Below are 19951 nucleotides of genomic sequence, written 5' to 3' on the forward strand. Positions count from 1 at the left end.
AGGAATCAATTCATTTACAGCTTTCCAGTTTTTCCAGCCTGCAAGAGGAGGATAAATCTAGGAAAGATGACTCTGAAAGAGAAAAAGAAAAGGATAAAAACAAAGATAAAACCTCTGAAAAACCCAAGATCAGAATGTTATCAAAAGGTGAATGTGAAAATGTTTCCTTAACTTACTCAATTTGGGCACACACGTAATCACAGAACATATTCTAGATTTCAAATGCATATTCACCTCCCACCAAACCCTGCATATAATTCTATACGTGTACGTATCTGTGTGTGTGTAAAAAATGTGAACTTGATTTTCTTTCTGTTTATAGTGTCATTACTTGTGTTGCTAGACAGGTTATTTTTAGGATCACATATTTCTTTGGATTCACATTTTAATCTTCTGTTTTCAGTGACAAGCTTGTACAAGGAATAAATATAAATCTTCCCTAAATTTAGGTTTCTTGGATCGATTAACTTGGATTGGTGAACAGTAATGATACCCAGTTTGATACTCTCATGTTTATCTTAAAAGGCAGAGAGTGGATTAGCAATTCTCAGTTCATAAGTGATATGGTCCCCAAAGTACAGATGTATACGTCAGTGTAATACATGATTCACATTTTATCTGGCACAGAATTTAGTCTCTGCACGCATCTACTATCACATAATGTTTATTTAAGAAATACGCACTTCTACTTCAATAAATCACTGTCCGAAAAAGTCATACCTTTACAAACTGAAAACCTACAATCCAAACGGTCCAAATTTTTGCCATACCATTGTACAAAAACAAAACTAAGTTGAAATGAAGATTACCATGAGTAAACAGTCTTGCCGTAGACTTAAACAAACAAACAAACAAACTGGGCAGCTGGGAAATAATAGAACATCTGGTCAACTGAGGAATGACAACCGCCTCTAACAGTTATGTGTTCTATAACCATACATCTACTTATAATTGTTTTTTCTGCTGAGGAATATCTAAAATCCAAGGTGTATATGACAGTCAAGAAGTTCAGGTTTCTAAAACAGTTTTAGAAATTAAGCTTTGGACAGCAGTAGGATATGTAAAAGTCTTGGGAATATTTAGTGTCCTGTGTTTTGTACTGATTAATAGGTAGTCTCATTAGAGAACATTCTTTTTTTTTTTTTTTTTTTTTTTTTTCCCGCTTTCTTTAAGAGAAAAAGGGTTCCATGGGATCTCAAATCTTGAGAGCTCTCTCTTAGGTAGGAGTTCTGTCATGTGGGGTTTGTGCCCTTGCAATTTACAATGCAGGATGAACACATGATATTTGACTCCACCTCTCCCCCATACCCAGACTGTGCCCACTTCCCCTTGTATGACTTTTGGATCTTCCCATAGTCAGGATTTATTTGGGTGTTTTCAATCCCTGAATCTAATTTTCATCCTGATGTTATATTGCCAGGTTGCTAGTTTTGAAACATGTATTTTTATACCAACAGCTTCACCTAAAATTTATCTGAGCAGGGGGGAAGCAAGATAGGTTGGGGAAACCTTTTCCACCCCACCTTTCCACCATCATTCCCGACAACTCCGTCCTGCTGTTTGTTTCAGATTGCAGCCAAGAATACACGGATTCTACAGGCATAGACTTACACGAGTTTCTGATTAACACATTAAAGAATAATTCCAGGTAAATTATTAAATAAGCCTCTTATTTTTAGAAGGATCAAATAGAATATTACAATCAAAGTTATTAATCCAACACTTCTAAGAAAGCCATTGTAAAATGCAGATACCTTCCCTGATGTCTTAAACTATGTCCTGCATTTTTTTTCTGCTAATGGTTTGCATGTTTACTTTTTATGGAGAGTCTTAGTAACTGGGTAGTTACCCAATTAATAAATTGTAGTTTAACAGTTCTGCTTTTGGGATCACAAAGAGATACTGGCTGGGGGAAAAATAGTGAATAAAAATTATTGTTGTCAAATAAGCCAATTATGTTTTAATGCAGCTGTGTATTCATTTACAGTCAATACTTGGCCTTTGATTTGTTCCAGTTTCCTATTTATTTGAAATATACTACTTATTTGATGTGTTTTTTGATCCTAGTACTTTGCATGTCATAATTAACATTAAGGCTACAAAATTTAGATATTTCAATATACTTCACAAAGGAATACTCTTAAATAATGAAATAATTTGTAATGAATGAAATGAAATAATATGTAAATGGTCAGCATATTCCGAAGAAGAATTAGGTATAAGTTTGTAGCAGCATACATTAATCTTTTCCATACATTTAATGAATTCTTTAGGTTTTTGGAAGTCGGACATACATAAAACCTTTTACATTTAACATTTATTTTGCAGGGACAGGATGATACTTTTGAAAATGGAGCAGGAAATTATCGATTTCATTGCTGACAACAAGTACGTTAAACTGCAATGCTGGTTAATTTGATGATGTATCCTAGTTTGGTACTGGAGTTAAATTATCCACTCTGGAAAGACGTAGGGATAGATAAAACATTGTTTAATATGTTCCTTGATTTGTTAATGGAGACTTTATTGGAGTTAGGAACTATATGCTGATGAGAATTGTTGCTTGGACCCTGTGTGCTTCTGCTTGTTAAATTCCTGACAAAATGGCTATAAACAGTGGGCCACTGATTAGCATAGAGTAGCTGTAACAAGAAGAGACCCTTTTCATTTTTATTATAGTTTTTTAATGGGCTCCAGCTGGCTGCAGTCAGTTATGCCTGAAAATAATTGTGCTGCTTCAGTGTAAACCGTGTAATGACACATCTCCATATAGACATCTGCGATCACGTATTATGTCACATCATTTGTCCTGTGATAAGGTATCATGGACTAAAATGCAATACTGTCCAACAGACATGACATTCTATTTGGCAAGAGAAACGTGCAACAATGAAACAAAGATGCTTCTTATAGCATAATCAATAAATCTGTAATAAGTAGAAATTTTTTCTGGAAATTAGGACCTTAAGTGATGCCAGAAATGCAATAGGCTTAGTGGTTTAGATAGAAGAGAGATAGTTTTGTGTGTATACTTGTAAAATGTACTATGGGCAAAAAATGAAAATGCTGATTCCACTTTTTCTTGAATTATATTCCAGTAATCATTATAAAAAGTTCCCTCAGATGTCATCGTATCAGAGGATGCTTGTCCATCGAGTGGCAGCTTATTTTGGATTGGATCACAATGTGGATCAAACAGGAAAATCTGTTATCATCAACAAGACCAGCAGCACCAGAATGTAAGCCCCATCACTGTACTTATTTAGCGTTTTCTTCTTCTCCTATGGATTCATTTATAAGATCACAGTATAAAATTCACAGTACATGACATTTAAAATGTGCAATGTTATTTATCTCTTGCTCTTATCAGAAGTAGTGTGGCATTTATCTGTAGATGATTATCTGAGAACCAAGAAAGTTTATAAAATTCAGAAAATAAAGTGGATTTATTTCCTGCTCTTTTACATAGTTCCTGAAACATAATTCTCTTTCTTCCATCAGTACTCTGTGAAATTACAAACAAAGCTGTGAAAAATTTTATGTCAAAATATAACTTAAATTTAAAACAACAGATATTTTTAAATGACCATGACATACACAGAATAATTGTTATTTTCTTTCTTCTTTCTTCTGCTTTTTAGACATCTATCTAACCTAGAGGCAGAAGTCCTGCCTCTAAAACCCAATTCTACTTACTAGTTGTGTGACTTGGAGCAAGTCATTTAACATCTGCCATCTCCATTTTTTCACCTGTAAAATGAGAGTTTTGAGCTACATGAAACATCTAAGACTTAGTTCTAAAAAGAGAATGACAAGTTTTTTCCCTTTAAAGTAATTGTTTGTTTTTATCTTAATACCTATTCATTGTTTCTTTGAGTCACCAGAAGCATAATAACATGAGTAGTCATTTGCTTTGAAGCTTGGAGCTGTTTTTCTTGAACCTATATATCTGTTGAGTACAGTACAAGCCACTTCTATAACAAAAGGCATGTTAAACTAAAAAAACGGCCCACAGAAAGCATCCATTTTTATAATTTTCTTTTTTCACAATGTGCTTGGTAAACTGTAAATTGCGTGCTCTTTAGGAATGTTAGTGAAGGGAGCTTTTGTGTCAAGCAGAGTATCATGGTTACAATACTCTATATTTTCTGCTCACCAGAGTTTGGGACAAGTGGGGATGGAGATGAGGCTCTTTCTCAATTCAAGCATCAGTTTGTGCTCAGCAGAGGTCAGGGGAAAGTCATAGTGAAGAGAGCACAAACTGGGTGATCTGGGACCAAGCATGGCTATTATTATTATCTCAGGGACAGTGAGCACTCCACTTCTGTGGGCTTCAAATTACTTATATATCTGCAGGATAGTTTGAACGGAATCATGTTTAAGGGTCCTTGAAGTTTCAGAACCATTCAGTCCTGTAGTTGCATTCTACTGTGTTAGCAAAACACATTTTAAAAATTATCAGCTTCCTATTTTACCTGATTGTTTACACATGTGCCTCATATTTGAATAGTAGTAAAAATTAAAGATAACTTTTAAAATCCTTTATATCTTCCCTCTCCATCAAATACTCTTTGTTGTTGTTATAGTTGTGTTGTTGTTTCTTATTCTTCATTTTTTTAATGGCTTTTAGATATCATAATGCAGGGACATGCTGATTGCAAAATAGAAAAGCAGTTGACTACTTCCTTTTGATTTTTTTCTTCTTATTTGTCTATAAAGTCATAGCAAACATGGAAAACTCCATAGTTCAAGTATATTAAATATGATACAGTTTCAACTGGTGGATAGTAGATTTATTTTTAATTCACACCAATTTTGCAATCACATAGTCATAAATACTAGTCCATATGTTTTAGACATGTTCCCTTGGAGAATGGCTTTGAGAAAAAAGCATTATATCAAGACTCCTGGTCAACTTTGAGTGCTGGTTCTAAACCTGATCTGCCCAGTATGGTAGCCAAATATGGCTATTTACATTTCGATTCACATTTATTAAATTTATATAAAATTTAAACTTTAAAATTCAGTTCCTCTATCAGGTGAGCCATATTTCAAGCAGCTATTGGATAGAGCAGATGTGGAACACTGATATGATTTTAGAACTTTCTATTGATCAGCTCTTTTTAAATCTTTGTGTTTCCTGCAAGTTCCAAATACCACTGGAGAACATAATTTCTCCTTTAAAACTTTTATTTTCTAGGTAGTAGGTATCATATTACTAGAATTTTTCACTTCTGGAAGAGTGCCAGCTTTTTTATTATTATTATTATTAATGGCCATTTAAAAATAGACTCCATATGTTTACACCTTTAGGAAGAGTTAGAAATAAGTGTGTGCAGAGAACACCCTCTTGAAGGTACAGTTGCTACAACAGGAAGACCAGGACTCAGCCTCTGGCTAACTCCTTACTCTTATACACTACCATTTAGACACCCCTTCATGAGTCAAAGCAAATCATGCCTAAATAAAAAACGCAAGTAACTGTATGTCATGGACTTTTAAGGTATTTACTGAAGTATTGAGCTCAACAATGTTCAATTCATAGCTGTCAAGTTCTACTGTTCTATTCTAACTACACTGACCATCCTCTATTTGAGTGGCTCTTGAGGGATGGTGGTGGCTCATCCTCTATTTGAGTAGTTCTTGAGGCGGGGGTGGATAACTGATGTATTTTAGCACACGGAAAAAGAGGATGAATTAAATTTCTGTATCCAAATAGGAACAAATCACAGTTTTCAGAACCTGAGTCATTGTCATCAATTTTAGTGAAAAGAAGTGTTGTTTTGTGGAAAATTATGTTCGATTTTAAAAGTCTGTTGCCATGCTCTTTGGGGTTGAAGTTCAAAATCGGACATTATACCCAAAACATTCTATTCAAGTTCTAGGTGTCTTGGTTTTTTGGTTTTGTGAAAAATTTCAGAATTGTCTTATCAGGGCAATCAACATGTGTTGGTCAGGAGAACCATATTAATTTCAAACTATTTCTGGATTGAAATGTCTTCATTTATTTAAAGGAGAGAATACTGAGATGAGAGTTCCATGTGAGTTTTGTGTTTGGGGAATACTTTCTCAATGTCTAGAGTTTTAATGCTACTCCAATGTAAACACATGAAATGCATATTTTAATGACACTGTAGCCTGAGAGAAATGCAGAAAAATGTGGATTGAGGGTATTTTTGTTTACTAAAAGGTAGAGGTAAAAAAAACTTCCTTTTATATTTTTCTTCTTTAGTGACACTTCAATACTACTCTGACGTTTTTCTTCTTCAGTGACACTTCAATACTACCCTGACATTGATGTTTAAATAATTGTAACTATTTCAGCTCCTTATTGGTTAGAATTTATTTCCCAGAATTCTGATTTTCTAGGTAATAGGCAGTTGAAGTAACTATAGAATGTGACTTGAGAAGGTTAGGTTTTTCATGGAGAAGAAAGAATTTCACATGAAGTTCAAAATATTAAGATCATAACAATATACTCTGTCAGGATTACATATGTGTGTGTACTGCACTGACTTCTAGTATTTTCAATAATATACCCAGATATAATCTATCTGCTCTTTTATGATGAAAAAACTTATCTCAGGATATACTTCTGTTTGTTAAATATCATCCCTTACTTATACTAACATTGCCTACTGCTTATTCATTTCACCACTTTACGTCTTGTAATAATATACGTTACATGAGGTAAATGTATATTATTACATTTAATACAAAAAAAAACCTTTACAATATAATAATTAAAACTTCATTTTACAGAAGAAGAAAATTAGGCACAAACTAGGTTTTAGTTTGGGGCTTACAGAGAAGCAATGGTTAGCATGACTGGGACCTAAACCAATGTGTCTAATATCAAAAAGATGTTTTTAAATAATCTTATTCTCTTAAAACAAAAATACCCAGAAAATATTGAGCAGAGTCCTCAAGAAGAGTCCCTGGATTGGTTGAAAATTGTAATCCTTTTAAGTCCTTTGTTGTCTGATAGAAAACAGTGATTGATAGATAAGATATTTTTGAAGATTAACTCAGTGGTATCATTAAGTAACGGAACCTCCCTACAACTTGATAGGTCTTGCTAGATTTGCTGTGCTGATTACTGCCACAAGATGTGATTTTTCGAAGGAATTCATATATATATTAATTATATCTAAATATATATTTAGATATTATGCATAATATGATATATATTTATGTAATATATAATATATAAAGTTTAAATAAATATAAAGTTTAAATAAATATAAAAATTTAAGCTTTACTCCATTTCACGCTTTTATTCTAAGAATGAAAAAGCTACATTTATTAATTATGTTCGTAAGGGGGTGAACCTATTTATTTTGTTATTACAAAATTACTGCCACAGCAATCTGATTGTTCAACTCCATGGATTTGTGCCACATCTACAAGAGCATTAGGTGCAGTGAGAAGCAATGAGACAAGATGGAAAGATAGTTGAAGTAAAGTCAACTGTCTATAGAGATTTTACATTAATACATTCCAGGTTTCTGTAAATCTTACCTGATAAGAGCAGAGATGTTATGTTTTTGCAGTCATATAATATACACAGACAAAACTTTCCAGATACTGAAAACACTTCCAGCAACTACAACTCACCAACAACAGACTTCAGTGTCGGTGATCACACAAAAAATTACGGGATAGGATTCTTGTCCTCAAACGTTTTACGCTATGGTTATAGATGGGGGAAGAACTTCAGAATCTCAGTCTTCTTAAAACTTGAAACATGTAGTGCAACTCTTTGTAGATCCAAAGTAGACACGTAACAGATATCTAGAGAATCGCTCCATAATTGAAGGAACACTGTATCAAATATCCAGCAGAACGTATATAGCAGATTCACTGGGGACTACCTGCCCATCCATTTCATGGTTCAAATAGGCATTTAGGAAGACTTTTAGAAAGGGTAAGACTTAAACAAACGTCGTGAGGAGGGGGATACATGGCAAACTGGAGTATGGGCTATAAACGAACATGAGATAATAATATCTACATTTTTGGAGCATTTACTAAGAGCTGGGCATTTTGTTGAGACGGTTGTGTTAGGTTCTCACAGCCACCTAATGAAAAGGATTTTTTAAAATTATTTTTCTAACTTTACTGAAGAAATACATACCGAAGGAAAATTAGTGAATTGTCTAAAGTCACACTGCTGCACAGTGGCAGCAGGATGCTAATTCAGGATATTTGGCCTCAAATCCAGGAGACTTTAAAATATTGCTGTACTGGCTGGAGGCAAATATGGAGACAATGATATTGTCAATGACAGTGGAAGGCTACATAAGATTGAATAGAATCTTGAAGGCGGGCAGCTCTTAGAGCTTTAGAACATGAGACTTGATGTGCATAACATGATACTTTCGAAAGGCAGGTCTGGTATTGACTAATGGGATATATTCAAGAGGAAATGACCAAGAGTATAAAGACTTGGGTGAGTGCTGCTGTCACCAAGGCATGGGGCTGGAGTTAAGAATAACATTTATGAGAAGTAGGAAGTAGTATTTGTGTTCATTTGGGAAACAGTTCAAGGTGGTACTGTCACCTGAGCAAACTGAGGCACTTTAGAGAATTAGTAAAGGAAGTCACCTTTCCTCCACAGCACTGCATTTTTGTTGTTGCTCAGAGCTAACCAGAGTAAGAACAGATTTGTGTATGTGACCAGTAGCCTCCAACCACACCTTTTGGTCTACAAATTGGGTCTTAACAGCTGGGACTCCTCTAACATATGGAGTCTCTGAGCTGAGAGGCCCTCCATGTTGTGTTCCTTCCTTCACCTTTAGTTAGTTCCTGTCTCCTATCCCATTGTAGATTGCCAGAAATATGTTTTGCCCTGACACTTTTTATTTTTTGATGGTATTTTTTGTCAGCTGTCAGGTTAGGTGATGATGATGAATGAGACCCTTGCTAGGGTGAAGGTATTAGGGTCCATGTTATTTTGATATTATAAATTATAATTATAATGTATTTACTCCACATAATGTTACATTTTTTTATATTTAGGATTTACGCTAAAAATATGAATAGTGATCTTATCAAAATATTTTCAATGCCACAAATATATGTGTCTTTCTATGTAAGAAAGTTTACCCTTCTTTTTCTCTCACTTTCTGATCTTCAGTTTCTCTCTCTTTTACTCATTTTCTGTGTTTGGCAAAAAGCAGTTTATTGTTGTTCTGTTAGATATATTTTTAACCTTCCTCTTCATCCCAGAGAAAGGATGCACACTTAGAGAGTGCCATTGGAGATTAGAAACCATCCTCTTGCACAAGTGTTTTCCAAAAAGCCAAGATCAGCCACAGGCAATGAGAATCCCATGTCTATCTGAATGTTTTTGCATATGTCAGAGGAACTGTTTAACTCATCCCAGATAATTTTCATGTTAAAAGATTGTCATCTCTTGAACATTTTTTCTCTTGTCTTTCACATCCACCCACTGTCATTGCCTCAAATCCCCTGCTCTGACAGTGCAGAGCAAAGAAAGGAAACAGCAAATCCACTGAAAGAGAGTGGATACAGGCCCTAGAAACTATGAAACAAAAATAGTGACCCAAAGGCATTGGTTTGAGGCTATACCTTAAGTGCCCAAGGACATAGCCAGTGATCCTGATAAGTGTGAGCCTGGGTATTTTGTCTCGAGTGGTGAGTGGTGGGTAGTGACCACGGCAGTTCGTTTGTTGTATGTTCCAGAAAGGATGACTAACTGAGTTGGCTGTTTAGTAAATCATAAAAGCCATGAAACTCATTCTAGAACTAAATAAAGCTTCTCTATAGATAGAGCAATGGAGACCAATTGATTTTATTAAGAACCCCTGAAGTGATGGATAGTTATTACTACATCAGCAAGAAGGATCATGGGACTTTCCACTTTCTCAGTGGGTAGACCCAGACAACAGTGGATAGCAGTATGCCAAGGTCACAGAACGTCTACTGTGCTTAGTTTTCTGAAGAGGCTAAAGCTGAAAATGAGAACCCTTGGTGTTTGGCCCTTAAGCATTTCACTCCCTGCAGGTGATTAAGTACATTTATAACAAAACAAAATAAAGCAAAACATGCTTTTCCTTCCATGTTTATTATATTTATCTTCCTTTGGCTGGGAATGTGCGTGGCTCTGAATAAACTGAGCAGCATCCTGATGTGGATGCTCCCTTAATCATCCCTGAAGAAGACCAAGCATCAATTTATTTAAGTGCCTCTTAAAAATCTATGAGTGGTTGGTTGGCATCCTGTCATTTCTAAACATGGTAAATTTACTCTGCAGTTTTTACAGGAATGACAGTGAAAAATCATCTGACTAGTTGCCAAAGATCAGAAAACCTAAGAATCACATTGTTCTCAGGAAAACTATGAAACTATTTGCTGAGCAAGACACTTCGTTTTTTAATCTATACTCAGGCTCAAAATGAGACTTATTTGTTCACACTGGTCAAACTCCATGTCATTTTCTTCAAATATTATATTTTCTCCAAATTATTATTCTCAAATACCTCAGAGAATATAAGATTCTGTAGATGACATAGGTAAATACCAGAAATATACCATAAGAAGGAACATAAGTTTGTGGTATTACTTTCCCTATTTGAAATTATTTATGGGCCTTTGTGTGTGAATGTATAATTAACTATTTTGGAAATGAAACATGTATATATATTCTATAACATAGTGTACTTCATATAACATTTTTATAGAGATTATCTGTGGAGTCATGATATGTTTAATAATTTTATTTATTTATTTATCTATTTTGCTCATGACATCCTAGGTAGATAAAGCTAAGCCATTTTACAGGAGAGAAAACTGAGATCCATCTCTGATCTTATCTAGTCAATTCACAGAAGACCAAGATCAAAATTCAGTGCTACTGTCACTCAGCCATGACTCCTGTCCTAAAGTTAGGGAAAGAGGAATTAGCATTAATAGGCTTAATACTCTCAAACAATGATGAAAAGTAAAGAGAAGTAAACCAAGCACTGTTCTTTAACTCGTACCTATTGATTCACTTATAAAAATTCAAATTTGCATTTTATTGCCTTTAAAATTGAGCAGAGAACCAAATTAAACAACATCAGTACTAAGATAGATGACAAAACCATGATGCCAAAAAAAAAAAAAAAAGTCTCCAGAATCACCAGACACACTGGATTCATAATTGCCTTGGCATACTTAGAAGTGACACAAAACTCTGTTTCATGTTCTTAAATTATGTCAGATGAAAATCATTTCTCAAGTGTTCAGTACTGTGCTTTGAACATAAGAAGTATAGGCTATAGCACATGTTAATTCTTTTCATGGTTTATTTGAGGAGCCATGACAATTTTGATCAAAACTGTGTGTGTGTATGTGTGTGAATACAATAGTGTGTAACTACAAGAGTGTCTGTGTGTGTAAATACATATTGTGTATCATACAGTTTAGAAGTTAAAAGTTCATCATATACATACCTACTGCATATAGTATTGTCCTAAATGTATAATAGTTTTGGAAGAATCAAGATTATTGTGACTCAATTTCCTCAGTCTGCATCTTTGCTTGCTATAGGCAGCAGAATTATGCCCCGTACCTGAGGGTTTCCTTGTTTCTTATAAATTCTCCTGTAGGGCTGACAGTCATTTTTGCACTTATAGTTTTGGAAGTCTTAGAGAATACTTGTAGGTGAGAGTCTGGTTACGTAGAATGAATATAATAATAATAATAATATGTTTTAATGTTCAGTACAACTCTTCAAACAATAAATTGGAATCTATCAAGAGCAGAGCACATTTATGTAACACATTTTATCCCACAACCTGACTTCTTCCAATGTACAGTCCTTCAGGTACCACAGAATTCTCAGAGGAGCTTAGCCTTTAACTTCCCAATCTTTACTTCCCGCCTTCTGGACTTCAAGCCAGGAAAATGAAAAATATATACATATAGCTTTTATTTACACATACCAAAAATATTTGGCAATTCCCTATCAAGTAAACTACACTAGTAACTGTGCCTTCACTGGGATTGAAATACTGTATTTGCATATGGGCTTCAATGGAATACTTTTTTATACAACATCACAACATATAAACGAAAAGCCTTTTGTCTCAAAAAACAACAACAACAATTATATTGAAGAGTTTCCAAAGAAAACATCACTTTCAGAAAAATATGACTACCATATTTGGAAAAACACAGATCAATCCATTATTTGAGTATTATAATACAGATTATATCAATCCTACTTAAGGTTAACGCTAAGGAAAATTTTGAATCAATAATCATTGTTTTGCCTTTAGATTTTTTCTACTCAAAAAAATATGAACAGTGTAACAATAGTTTATAAAATTCATTAAGTGCATTACTAGTGCCTAGCACTGGGCTTGGTAGCTTACTTGCATTATTGTGCATCTATGTAATCCTCCCAAGCAAGTTAAGTGTTATATTTTCTATTGTTTTTACAAGAAACCAAACAACAGTGCTCTCCCTCTGGGAGGTTAAGTATGTTGTGAAAAGTCGCACAGTGAGCTGCAGAGCTGAACAGACATAACCGTTTTTAGGCTTGCTTCTCAGTGTTATGTCTGTATTCTTGAAACTATTTTAGTTATTGAAACTATTGCTATTTCAAATACAGTATGCTAGTTCATGTCCATTTCATATAAAGAAATTAGGTTATGTATTAAAATTCAATGGTTGTTTTCAGGGAGTGGAACTTTGAGCCATTGTATGTGTTAATGCTACTATCATTCAGTGTTATTATAGCACTGAAATGGAAGGGTGGAGAATTTAAAGAAAAAAAAAGGTACACCAATAATCTAGCCCTGACTTTATTCAGTTTATTACCACTGATAAGAAAAGCCTGAGATTAGAAAACTTTCAAGAAATTAGTATCCTGGAGCCGAAGAAGAAATCACTCATCATCAATTCAGTGTTGGAAGTGAATTCAGCATGCAAAGTATTGTGCTCTTCTGTCAAAGTAGCACCAGAGAGAAGTACATGATCAAATATATTGAACCAAATATCACATTTGTAGATTAACATTAGATTATTTGTTTATAGGTTTACTTAGAAGATACCACTGGAGTTTTTGAAAATTTTATTTTATTTTTTTATTATACTTTAAGTTCTAGGGTACATGTCTAGGGGTGGAGGGCTGGGAGAGGAAGAGCATTAGGAAAAATACCTAATATAAATGATGAGTTGATGGGTGCAGCAAGCCAACATGGCACATGTATACCTATGTAACAAACCTGCATGCTGTGTACATGTACCCTAGAGTTTTTGAAAATTTAAGTAGCCTAAAATTGTCCTAGGCTAATCCTAAATCTTAATCATGATTGAGATTGATGATGAATCAATCAATGGTTGCTATTTGGTGGAATCATCAATTTTAGGCTAATCCAAAACATTTCAAGTTTTACATAGTGGCCAAACAATCTGTAAAATGATCCCCATGTAAAACTTGAAATGTTTTGTTAAGTTCAAGAACCTAGGCATATATTTGATGTTATCCTCATATTTTAAAATATATGTGCACAGTATTTCATAGATAATTCATATAAGATCATCCACATATCATTTAGAAGAATTGGCATTCTATAAAGTAATTTTTCTATTGTAGACATAATTTTTCGTTTGTGGAAATTCTAAATGTATAGGTAAATTTGAAGAAATAAGTCTGTTTTGCTAAGCTAAGTATATCTATCTGACGTGTGTGACTCTTATGTGCTGTTGCCAACACCACGCTTAATATAGATAATCAAGCTCACAAACCTAGTATATAATATACCAGGTCTTAATTGCATGTGATTACTTTCCCTTTTTAAAACTTCATGTTTTCCCCTTTTTTTCTTATCCTTATAATCTTTTTCTATAATATCATTATTGAGTCTTCTCCTATAGATAAGAAAAAAGAGATCTTCAGAGTGGACAGTATTATTTAGTTATTATCCTTATATTATTATTAGTAAATGGATGTTTTTATACGTACAGATCAAAAAGGACATAGTAATAAAAAGAGTGAGTGGCAGGGTAGGAGTGGTTTACATATACTAGAAGGCCTTAGAAGCAGGAAGCGTAATTAAATCTGGTATTTTTGGCCGGGCGCTGTGGCTCACGCCTGTAATCCCAGCACTTTGGGAGGCCGAGGTGGGAGGATCACGAGGTCAGGAGATCGAGACCATCCTGGTCAACACGGTGAAACCCCGTCTCTACTAAAAATACAAAAAATTAGCCGGGCGCGGTGGCGGGTGCCTGTAGTCCCAGCTACTCGGGAGGCTGAGGCAGGAGAATGGCGTAAACCCGGGAGGCGGAGCTTGCAGTGAGCCGAGATTGCGCCACTGCACTCCAGCCTGGGAGACAGAGCGAGACTCCGTCTCAGAAAAAAAAAAAAAAATCTGGTATTTTTAAAAGTAGCAGTGCAGTGGAACAATTGAGAATTGGTTTGACAAAACAAAATATCTAATGCCTATTTTAGGTGATTGTAATAATATGTGCTATGAAAGAATATTTTCTAAATATCCAAAGTATGTGAATATTTTAATTATCTATTATCCAGTAATTGGGTGCAAACCACTACTAAGTTGTTGAATTGTTTTTCTATCTTTTTAAGCTAATAATTTTCATCATTTTGTTGTTATAAAATAATTATTATTTTCATAATCACAAGTATATAAAAGGTTTAAAGTAAAATTTCTTGTTATCCCACCATGAGACATACTTACTCCTAGCATTATTATTCTTATATATTATAGTTTCAACATAAATATGATCAAATCATATCTACATTTTTAATTGCTTTTCTGTGTTACTCAATATTATTGGATATAATTTTAAAGAGTCACATATCATACATTACATACCTTAAATTGCTTACCTAATCTACTATAGATTTTCGCTATTTTGCTGTTGTGAATGATAGAACTCTGCATTCATTTATTATTTTCTTTGGATTCATTATTTAAAATGGAACCACTTTGTCAAGACAAAATATTTAAAAATGTTTAAGTCTCCAAATCCACATAGCCAAATTGTTTGCCAGAGCAGAGGTGCCAGTGTAAGAGATGTCTTACAAATGCATGTTGTTTTTAAATGTTGTGCTTAATGTTGTTGTTCGTCAAAAGTCTTATGTTAAAGGAGAGTTAAAGAGTTGGTTTGCATGCCTCTGCTTATATATACAGTACACTATAGAAGCAGAGAAGAATAAAATGAATTTTCCAAGGGTGTTACAAAATTTGGAACAAGAGTTTGAAATATGCTAATAAAGAACATTGGCTACTTAGCACTGCACATATTAAGTTTTTAAGGTATAATAGTCTCATTTAAAAGAAAACGAAGTGGTATGAAATGACAAACTGATAATGCAAATTGTGAGATACACTTATTTAAAAAGAAGAGCATAAGACTTTCCTATTTTCAATAAAATACATCCAAAATGTACATATTTTAATTGAAAATGTTTGAAATATTAAGGGAACGGTGTCATTAGATTTCTCTAATTTGTTTGATTATTAAAATGCTTTTGATAGGTGTCTTACATCATAAACATATTTTATACTGTTGTGCATAGAAACTTTTATTTGTTGAGATATGCATGCATACTGATAACCACCTTTCAGTTACTTAGGGTGAAATTCAAGACTTCTCTCTATGACTCTACATATTCAGTAGAATTAAATTCTTCATTTATATTTGGAAAATAAGGGAAGGATTAAGGTTAACTATTTGGAAGAAAAGTAATAAATCCGGTCTTAAGAACCTGGCAGTAAGGTAAATTATTAAAATACTTCAAGATAAGAAAGATTAAAAACAATAATAATAATAGGTACTCATCTATTTCAAGCTTCGAGGGGAAAAAAAACTAAAATTGGAACTGAATGACTAGAAGACAAGAGTTTGATTATCTTCACTCAGCCACACTGTTTCTCAATTCATGAACTATGCCTAATTAAGGAACAATGAATAATTAATTCTGACTTTTCAAAGGTTTCATTGGAGTTGCCAAGAAATTGACCAGAAATGCCAGTGCTATTCACTACACATGAACAATAAGTTTCACAGTAGTTATGTGCTACAAATTGTGGAAAAACATATTTTACCTTCAGTAGAAGAAAGTATTTTTCACCTAGAATGAGCATTACATTTATTTTCCATGCTTTTTTGATGATAATATAGAGAAAGATAGAAATAATACCATATGTACTAAAATCTACCAGAAAAAGAAGTTAGGCATGAATGATGCAGGGCTGTAAAATATATATTAAAGTCTAGTCATCATTGATTTGATAAATACCACAACCTTTTGCAGTTTTGAGAATGTTTTCATCTAATTACATTCACATATTAATACATTAAAAGTTACCCATTACCATTTTAAATAAAGGTCTACAATACATTGTTTTAGTTCTATTCATTTTATTGCTTAGAAATAATATTGCTATGGTGGTAAATTAACTGTGAAAGGGAGTTGAGTTTTCAAAGCTACAATATAATGGTACATTACCAGTAATTTTTAGTCTAATCACTTGCAATACTTCAGGTATATGCCTCAGTTTGCATAAGTTTAAACCGCAAATTTGCTCTTTAGTGCTATAATCATAAACAATTCTCTATCAAATCAACCTAGAAAAATTTTATTAGATTCACTTGATTTTTTAAGCAAAATTCTAATAGTTACTCTATGATCATTCAATATTTCTGGAAAAATATAAAAGGATTAATAATTTGAACTATTACATTTCAATATTTGAAAAAATCCTAAGGTGTTTGAAATGCAGTTATTAAGGATGCATCTTGCATAATTTGTGTCAGTGGGAAATATTTTTGCTCTAAATAATATTTACATTATTAATTAGAATAAGCCTTTTGATTACTTTTTAGTTATGTTGTAGATGCATTTTTTTCTAAATATATAAAAAACAAATAAATGACTACCACAAAGAAATGGAAATGATATTTTTAAAATAATGTTTAAATAGCTGTTTTAAAGTTACAATGACACTTGAAACTGAGAAGTTCCCAAACTAAGAAAGCCAAAATTTTCATTTTCACTTTCATGTCTTCCCAAGAGACACTCTCTGATTTAAAACAAACAAAAACATTTGTTTTTGTAACGTGATTAATTTTGGTCAATATAAATAGAAACATAAATCTGATCTTTAAAGATCTTACTAATGTTCTAAATTTGAATGTATACTCCTACTAACCAAATTCTCTTCTGATGTATAATTATAGGATTTAAAATTTTATATCTTATTAAGTGACTTTTTTGTCTGTCCCTGAATTATAGTGATTTATGAATAGCTGTGGTAAATGTTCATTTGTTTATACATTGGTTAATTTATTTATTCAGCCAAATACCTCTCAGGTACCAGGCATGGTTCTAGGCACTAAGACTTAAGTATTTAAAAAAGACAAGGTCTGTACTGAGATGAAACTTAAATTCTGATTCTGGTTAGTATGCTGAAATCTCACTTTAATGCTTTTCAACCTCAATAAGTCAATCTATAACAAATTCACTTTATGCTCATGAATCAAAGTTCACATTCTGAGATCATTTTATTTGTAAATGGACAATTACAGACTATTATAAACAAATGCAAACAAAATTTCTGTAAATTTAGAAGTTAGTAAATCATTTCACTTAGCTGGAGTTTATCAGATTACAGAGCTTAGGGATATTAGAAGACACCAAAATAGTATTGATACAATCAACATCTGTATTTAAGTCAGCATCCTAATTTCACTTACTATGGAAAAAAAATGTGTAACAACATATAAGTATTGGTTGAAAATGTTGGAATGCTTTAAAAAAATCTAGAGAATTGCTAGTGTTTACAGGGACCTGCAAGTCTACACTGTAATATCTTTACAGTGTAATAAGAAATTGAAGTGTCTTGTGACTATGCTACACTGAAACATGTTTAATTTATCTACTGTAAATGGCCTTTTCATTGTAAAGTACAAGTTTACTTCTCTAGAATAGTAATTTCAATATGTCGTATTAGCACTTTCAGGTTTTTGGTTACATTTTAAGTTTGGTGGAAAACATTTACATTGAAAACTAGGATAATTTGTTGGAGGATTTTGGTTCTTTATTTTTGAGTTTGAGGGTCTTCAGCCCACTGTGTACAATACAGAGGAACAAAACTGAGTCCCTGGAAGGATGTGACCAGGCTGTGTGATGCCTGTGGCTTACTGGGCAAATGCATAAACGTGAAATCAAAAGAAGCATGGAGGGATGGTTTCCTTGTCTTTAAAAGAGGCAAAAAATATTTGCTTCTGCACTGAACTTTTATTGTAAGGATTGAATAAGATATTGACATCATGTTCCAAAAATTATACTCAGTTTACAAAACTCTAACGGACACTATTCCAGTTTTTTGCTATTGTCTGCTCATCAATATTATTACAATTTATGTACACATATTTAAGGAAAGAAACAATGCTTCTCATCAAGATTTGAATTATACATTTAAACTTCTTTATTTTCAAAGTGCTATTTGCTTATTTTGGAGCTAGGAGTAAATGATAAGTTTCTCTTAATTACTGGTCACTCACATTACACAACAGACTCTGTGAGTGGCTTCCTAATGACTCAAAGCATAATGAACCCAGCAGGGACAGAAAACCTTCTAGGCTTCAGAAGTAATACATCAGATATGAGAGAGACCCTTTAATGAGAGTCATAAATTTTAACTGTCTAAGTCAGAAGCAAACGTTTTAGCACTTCCTCTGTGGATGAACCCAAGTCCAGATCATTCACTGAGTTCTGTGGTCTGCAATGACAACTGTGGGAAATTAACAAGGAAATGGAGCCCTTTCCTTTAATAATACCAAATGATTAAGAGGACCTAAAAAAAATCAATTGACTAATCAATAGTGTGTAACTGCTTGAAGCATTTTCCCCATGCTAATCAGCCATTAAGTTGTTTAAACTAAATACCTCCAGTTTCTCCAATTACTGAACTGATTTACAAGACATGGTCAAGAGTGTCAGAGTTTACTGGAGTCAGATTCCAGAGCGTTTGTTATTGGAGGAGACAGAAAATAGTTTTTAAGTGATCCTCTCTCGCTGTACGGTCCAAAGACTCTTAAAAGGGAAGGTGTGATAGAAGACATTCTGTCGGTTTCCAGACATTGGTGAATTAATGTGTTACTGTCAAGTTCTAAACATGTATATTTGTTTGAGAATATGGTCAGGAAGTTATTTGAATTCAGGAATAATAGAAGTCAAAAGAACTAAAGAAAACATCTATACAATATATACAGGAAGGCCTTTAAATTTTTTTCTCAATTTCAGCCATGATGAGCAGCATGTAGCAAACAAGACCCCAAATTCAAAACAACAAAAAGTATTCTAACAACATGTGAAGTGGGACATATCATTACCTACCTGTATATTGCCAGCAACTCTAATATCAAAACCACTTGTAAACTTTTAAGTTAAATGACACTGTGGGGGAAGAACAACACTAAGAAATAACTTTAAACAAGGGGAAAAAACTTTTTTATTGATATGTTTTACTTTGCTGGCAGACCAGAGCAAAGGTTTTGTGAACATTTAAAAGATGAAAAAGGTGAAGAATCCCAGAAGCGGTTTATCTTGAAGCGAGATAACTCTAGTATTGATAAAGAAGACAATCAGGTTGGTTCTCAAGTTTGAGAGTGGCTGACATTGTTGTTTTTGAAGGTGGGCTGACTGATGTTCTTGTCGTCCCTCTGTTGTCCCTGCCTTCCCTCCAATCCTCCCCTGCCTCTGATACCACTGTCCTATCTCCAACCTCCTTCTCCTCCTTGCCTCCCCCTTTGGCATTCAATGGGTAGCAAAAAAAAAAAAAAAAAAAAAAAAAATGTCCTGGTTGCTTTAGCAATGGCTCTGTGTTGGGCTGCATGGGTGGTGCTTGGCGCAGTTTCTGCTGCATGTCTGGGGGGGTCGGGATGCCACAGGCTCCGAGCTGTGGAG

At 33.7% G+C, this 19951-nt stretch overlaps 1 protein-coding gene across 37 annotated transcripts in view; it reads left to right on the plus strand.

Annotated features, from left to right (window-relative positions):
- ARPP21 (cAMP regulated phosphoprotein 21) overlaps window positions 1–19951 on the plus strand; it is a 156707-nt gene that overhangs the window by 49956 nt on the left and 86800 nt on the right. For 27 of the 37 annotated variants that reach the window (XR_004182342.1, XM_017956018.2, XM_017956017.3 and 24 more), the window contains 5 exons: window positions 3–147; window positions 1570–1648; window positions 2329–2388; window positions 3099–3239; window positions 19525–19633. Coding sequence is in view for 29 of the 37 variants with exons in the window: in XM_017956018.2 (XP_017811507.1) it covers window positions 3–147; window positions 1570–1648; window positions 2329–2388; window positions 3099–3239; window positions 19525–19633 (534 nt within the window). In the remaining 8 variants the exon portion in view is untranslated. The remainder of the gene's footprint in view (window positions 1–2; window positions 148–1569; window positions 1649–2328; window positions 2389–3098; window positions 3240–19524; window positions 19634–19951) is intronic. The other 10 variants (XR_004182343.1, XR_004182345.1, XR_004182346.1 and 7 more) reach the window with 1 other exon arrangement.

This window comes from Papio anubis, chromosome 2, assembly GCF_008728515.1.
Source record: "Papio anubis isolate 15944 chromosome 2, Panubis1.0, whole genome shotgun sequence".
Taxonomy (NCBI): domain Eukaryota; kingdom Metazoa; phylum Chordata; class Mammalia; order Primates; family Cercopithecidae; genus Papio; species Papio anubis.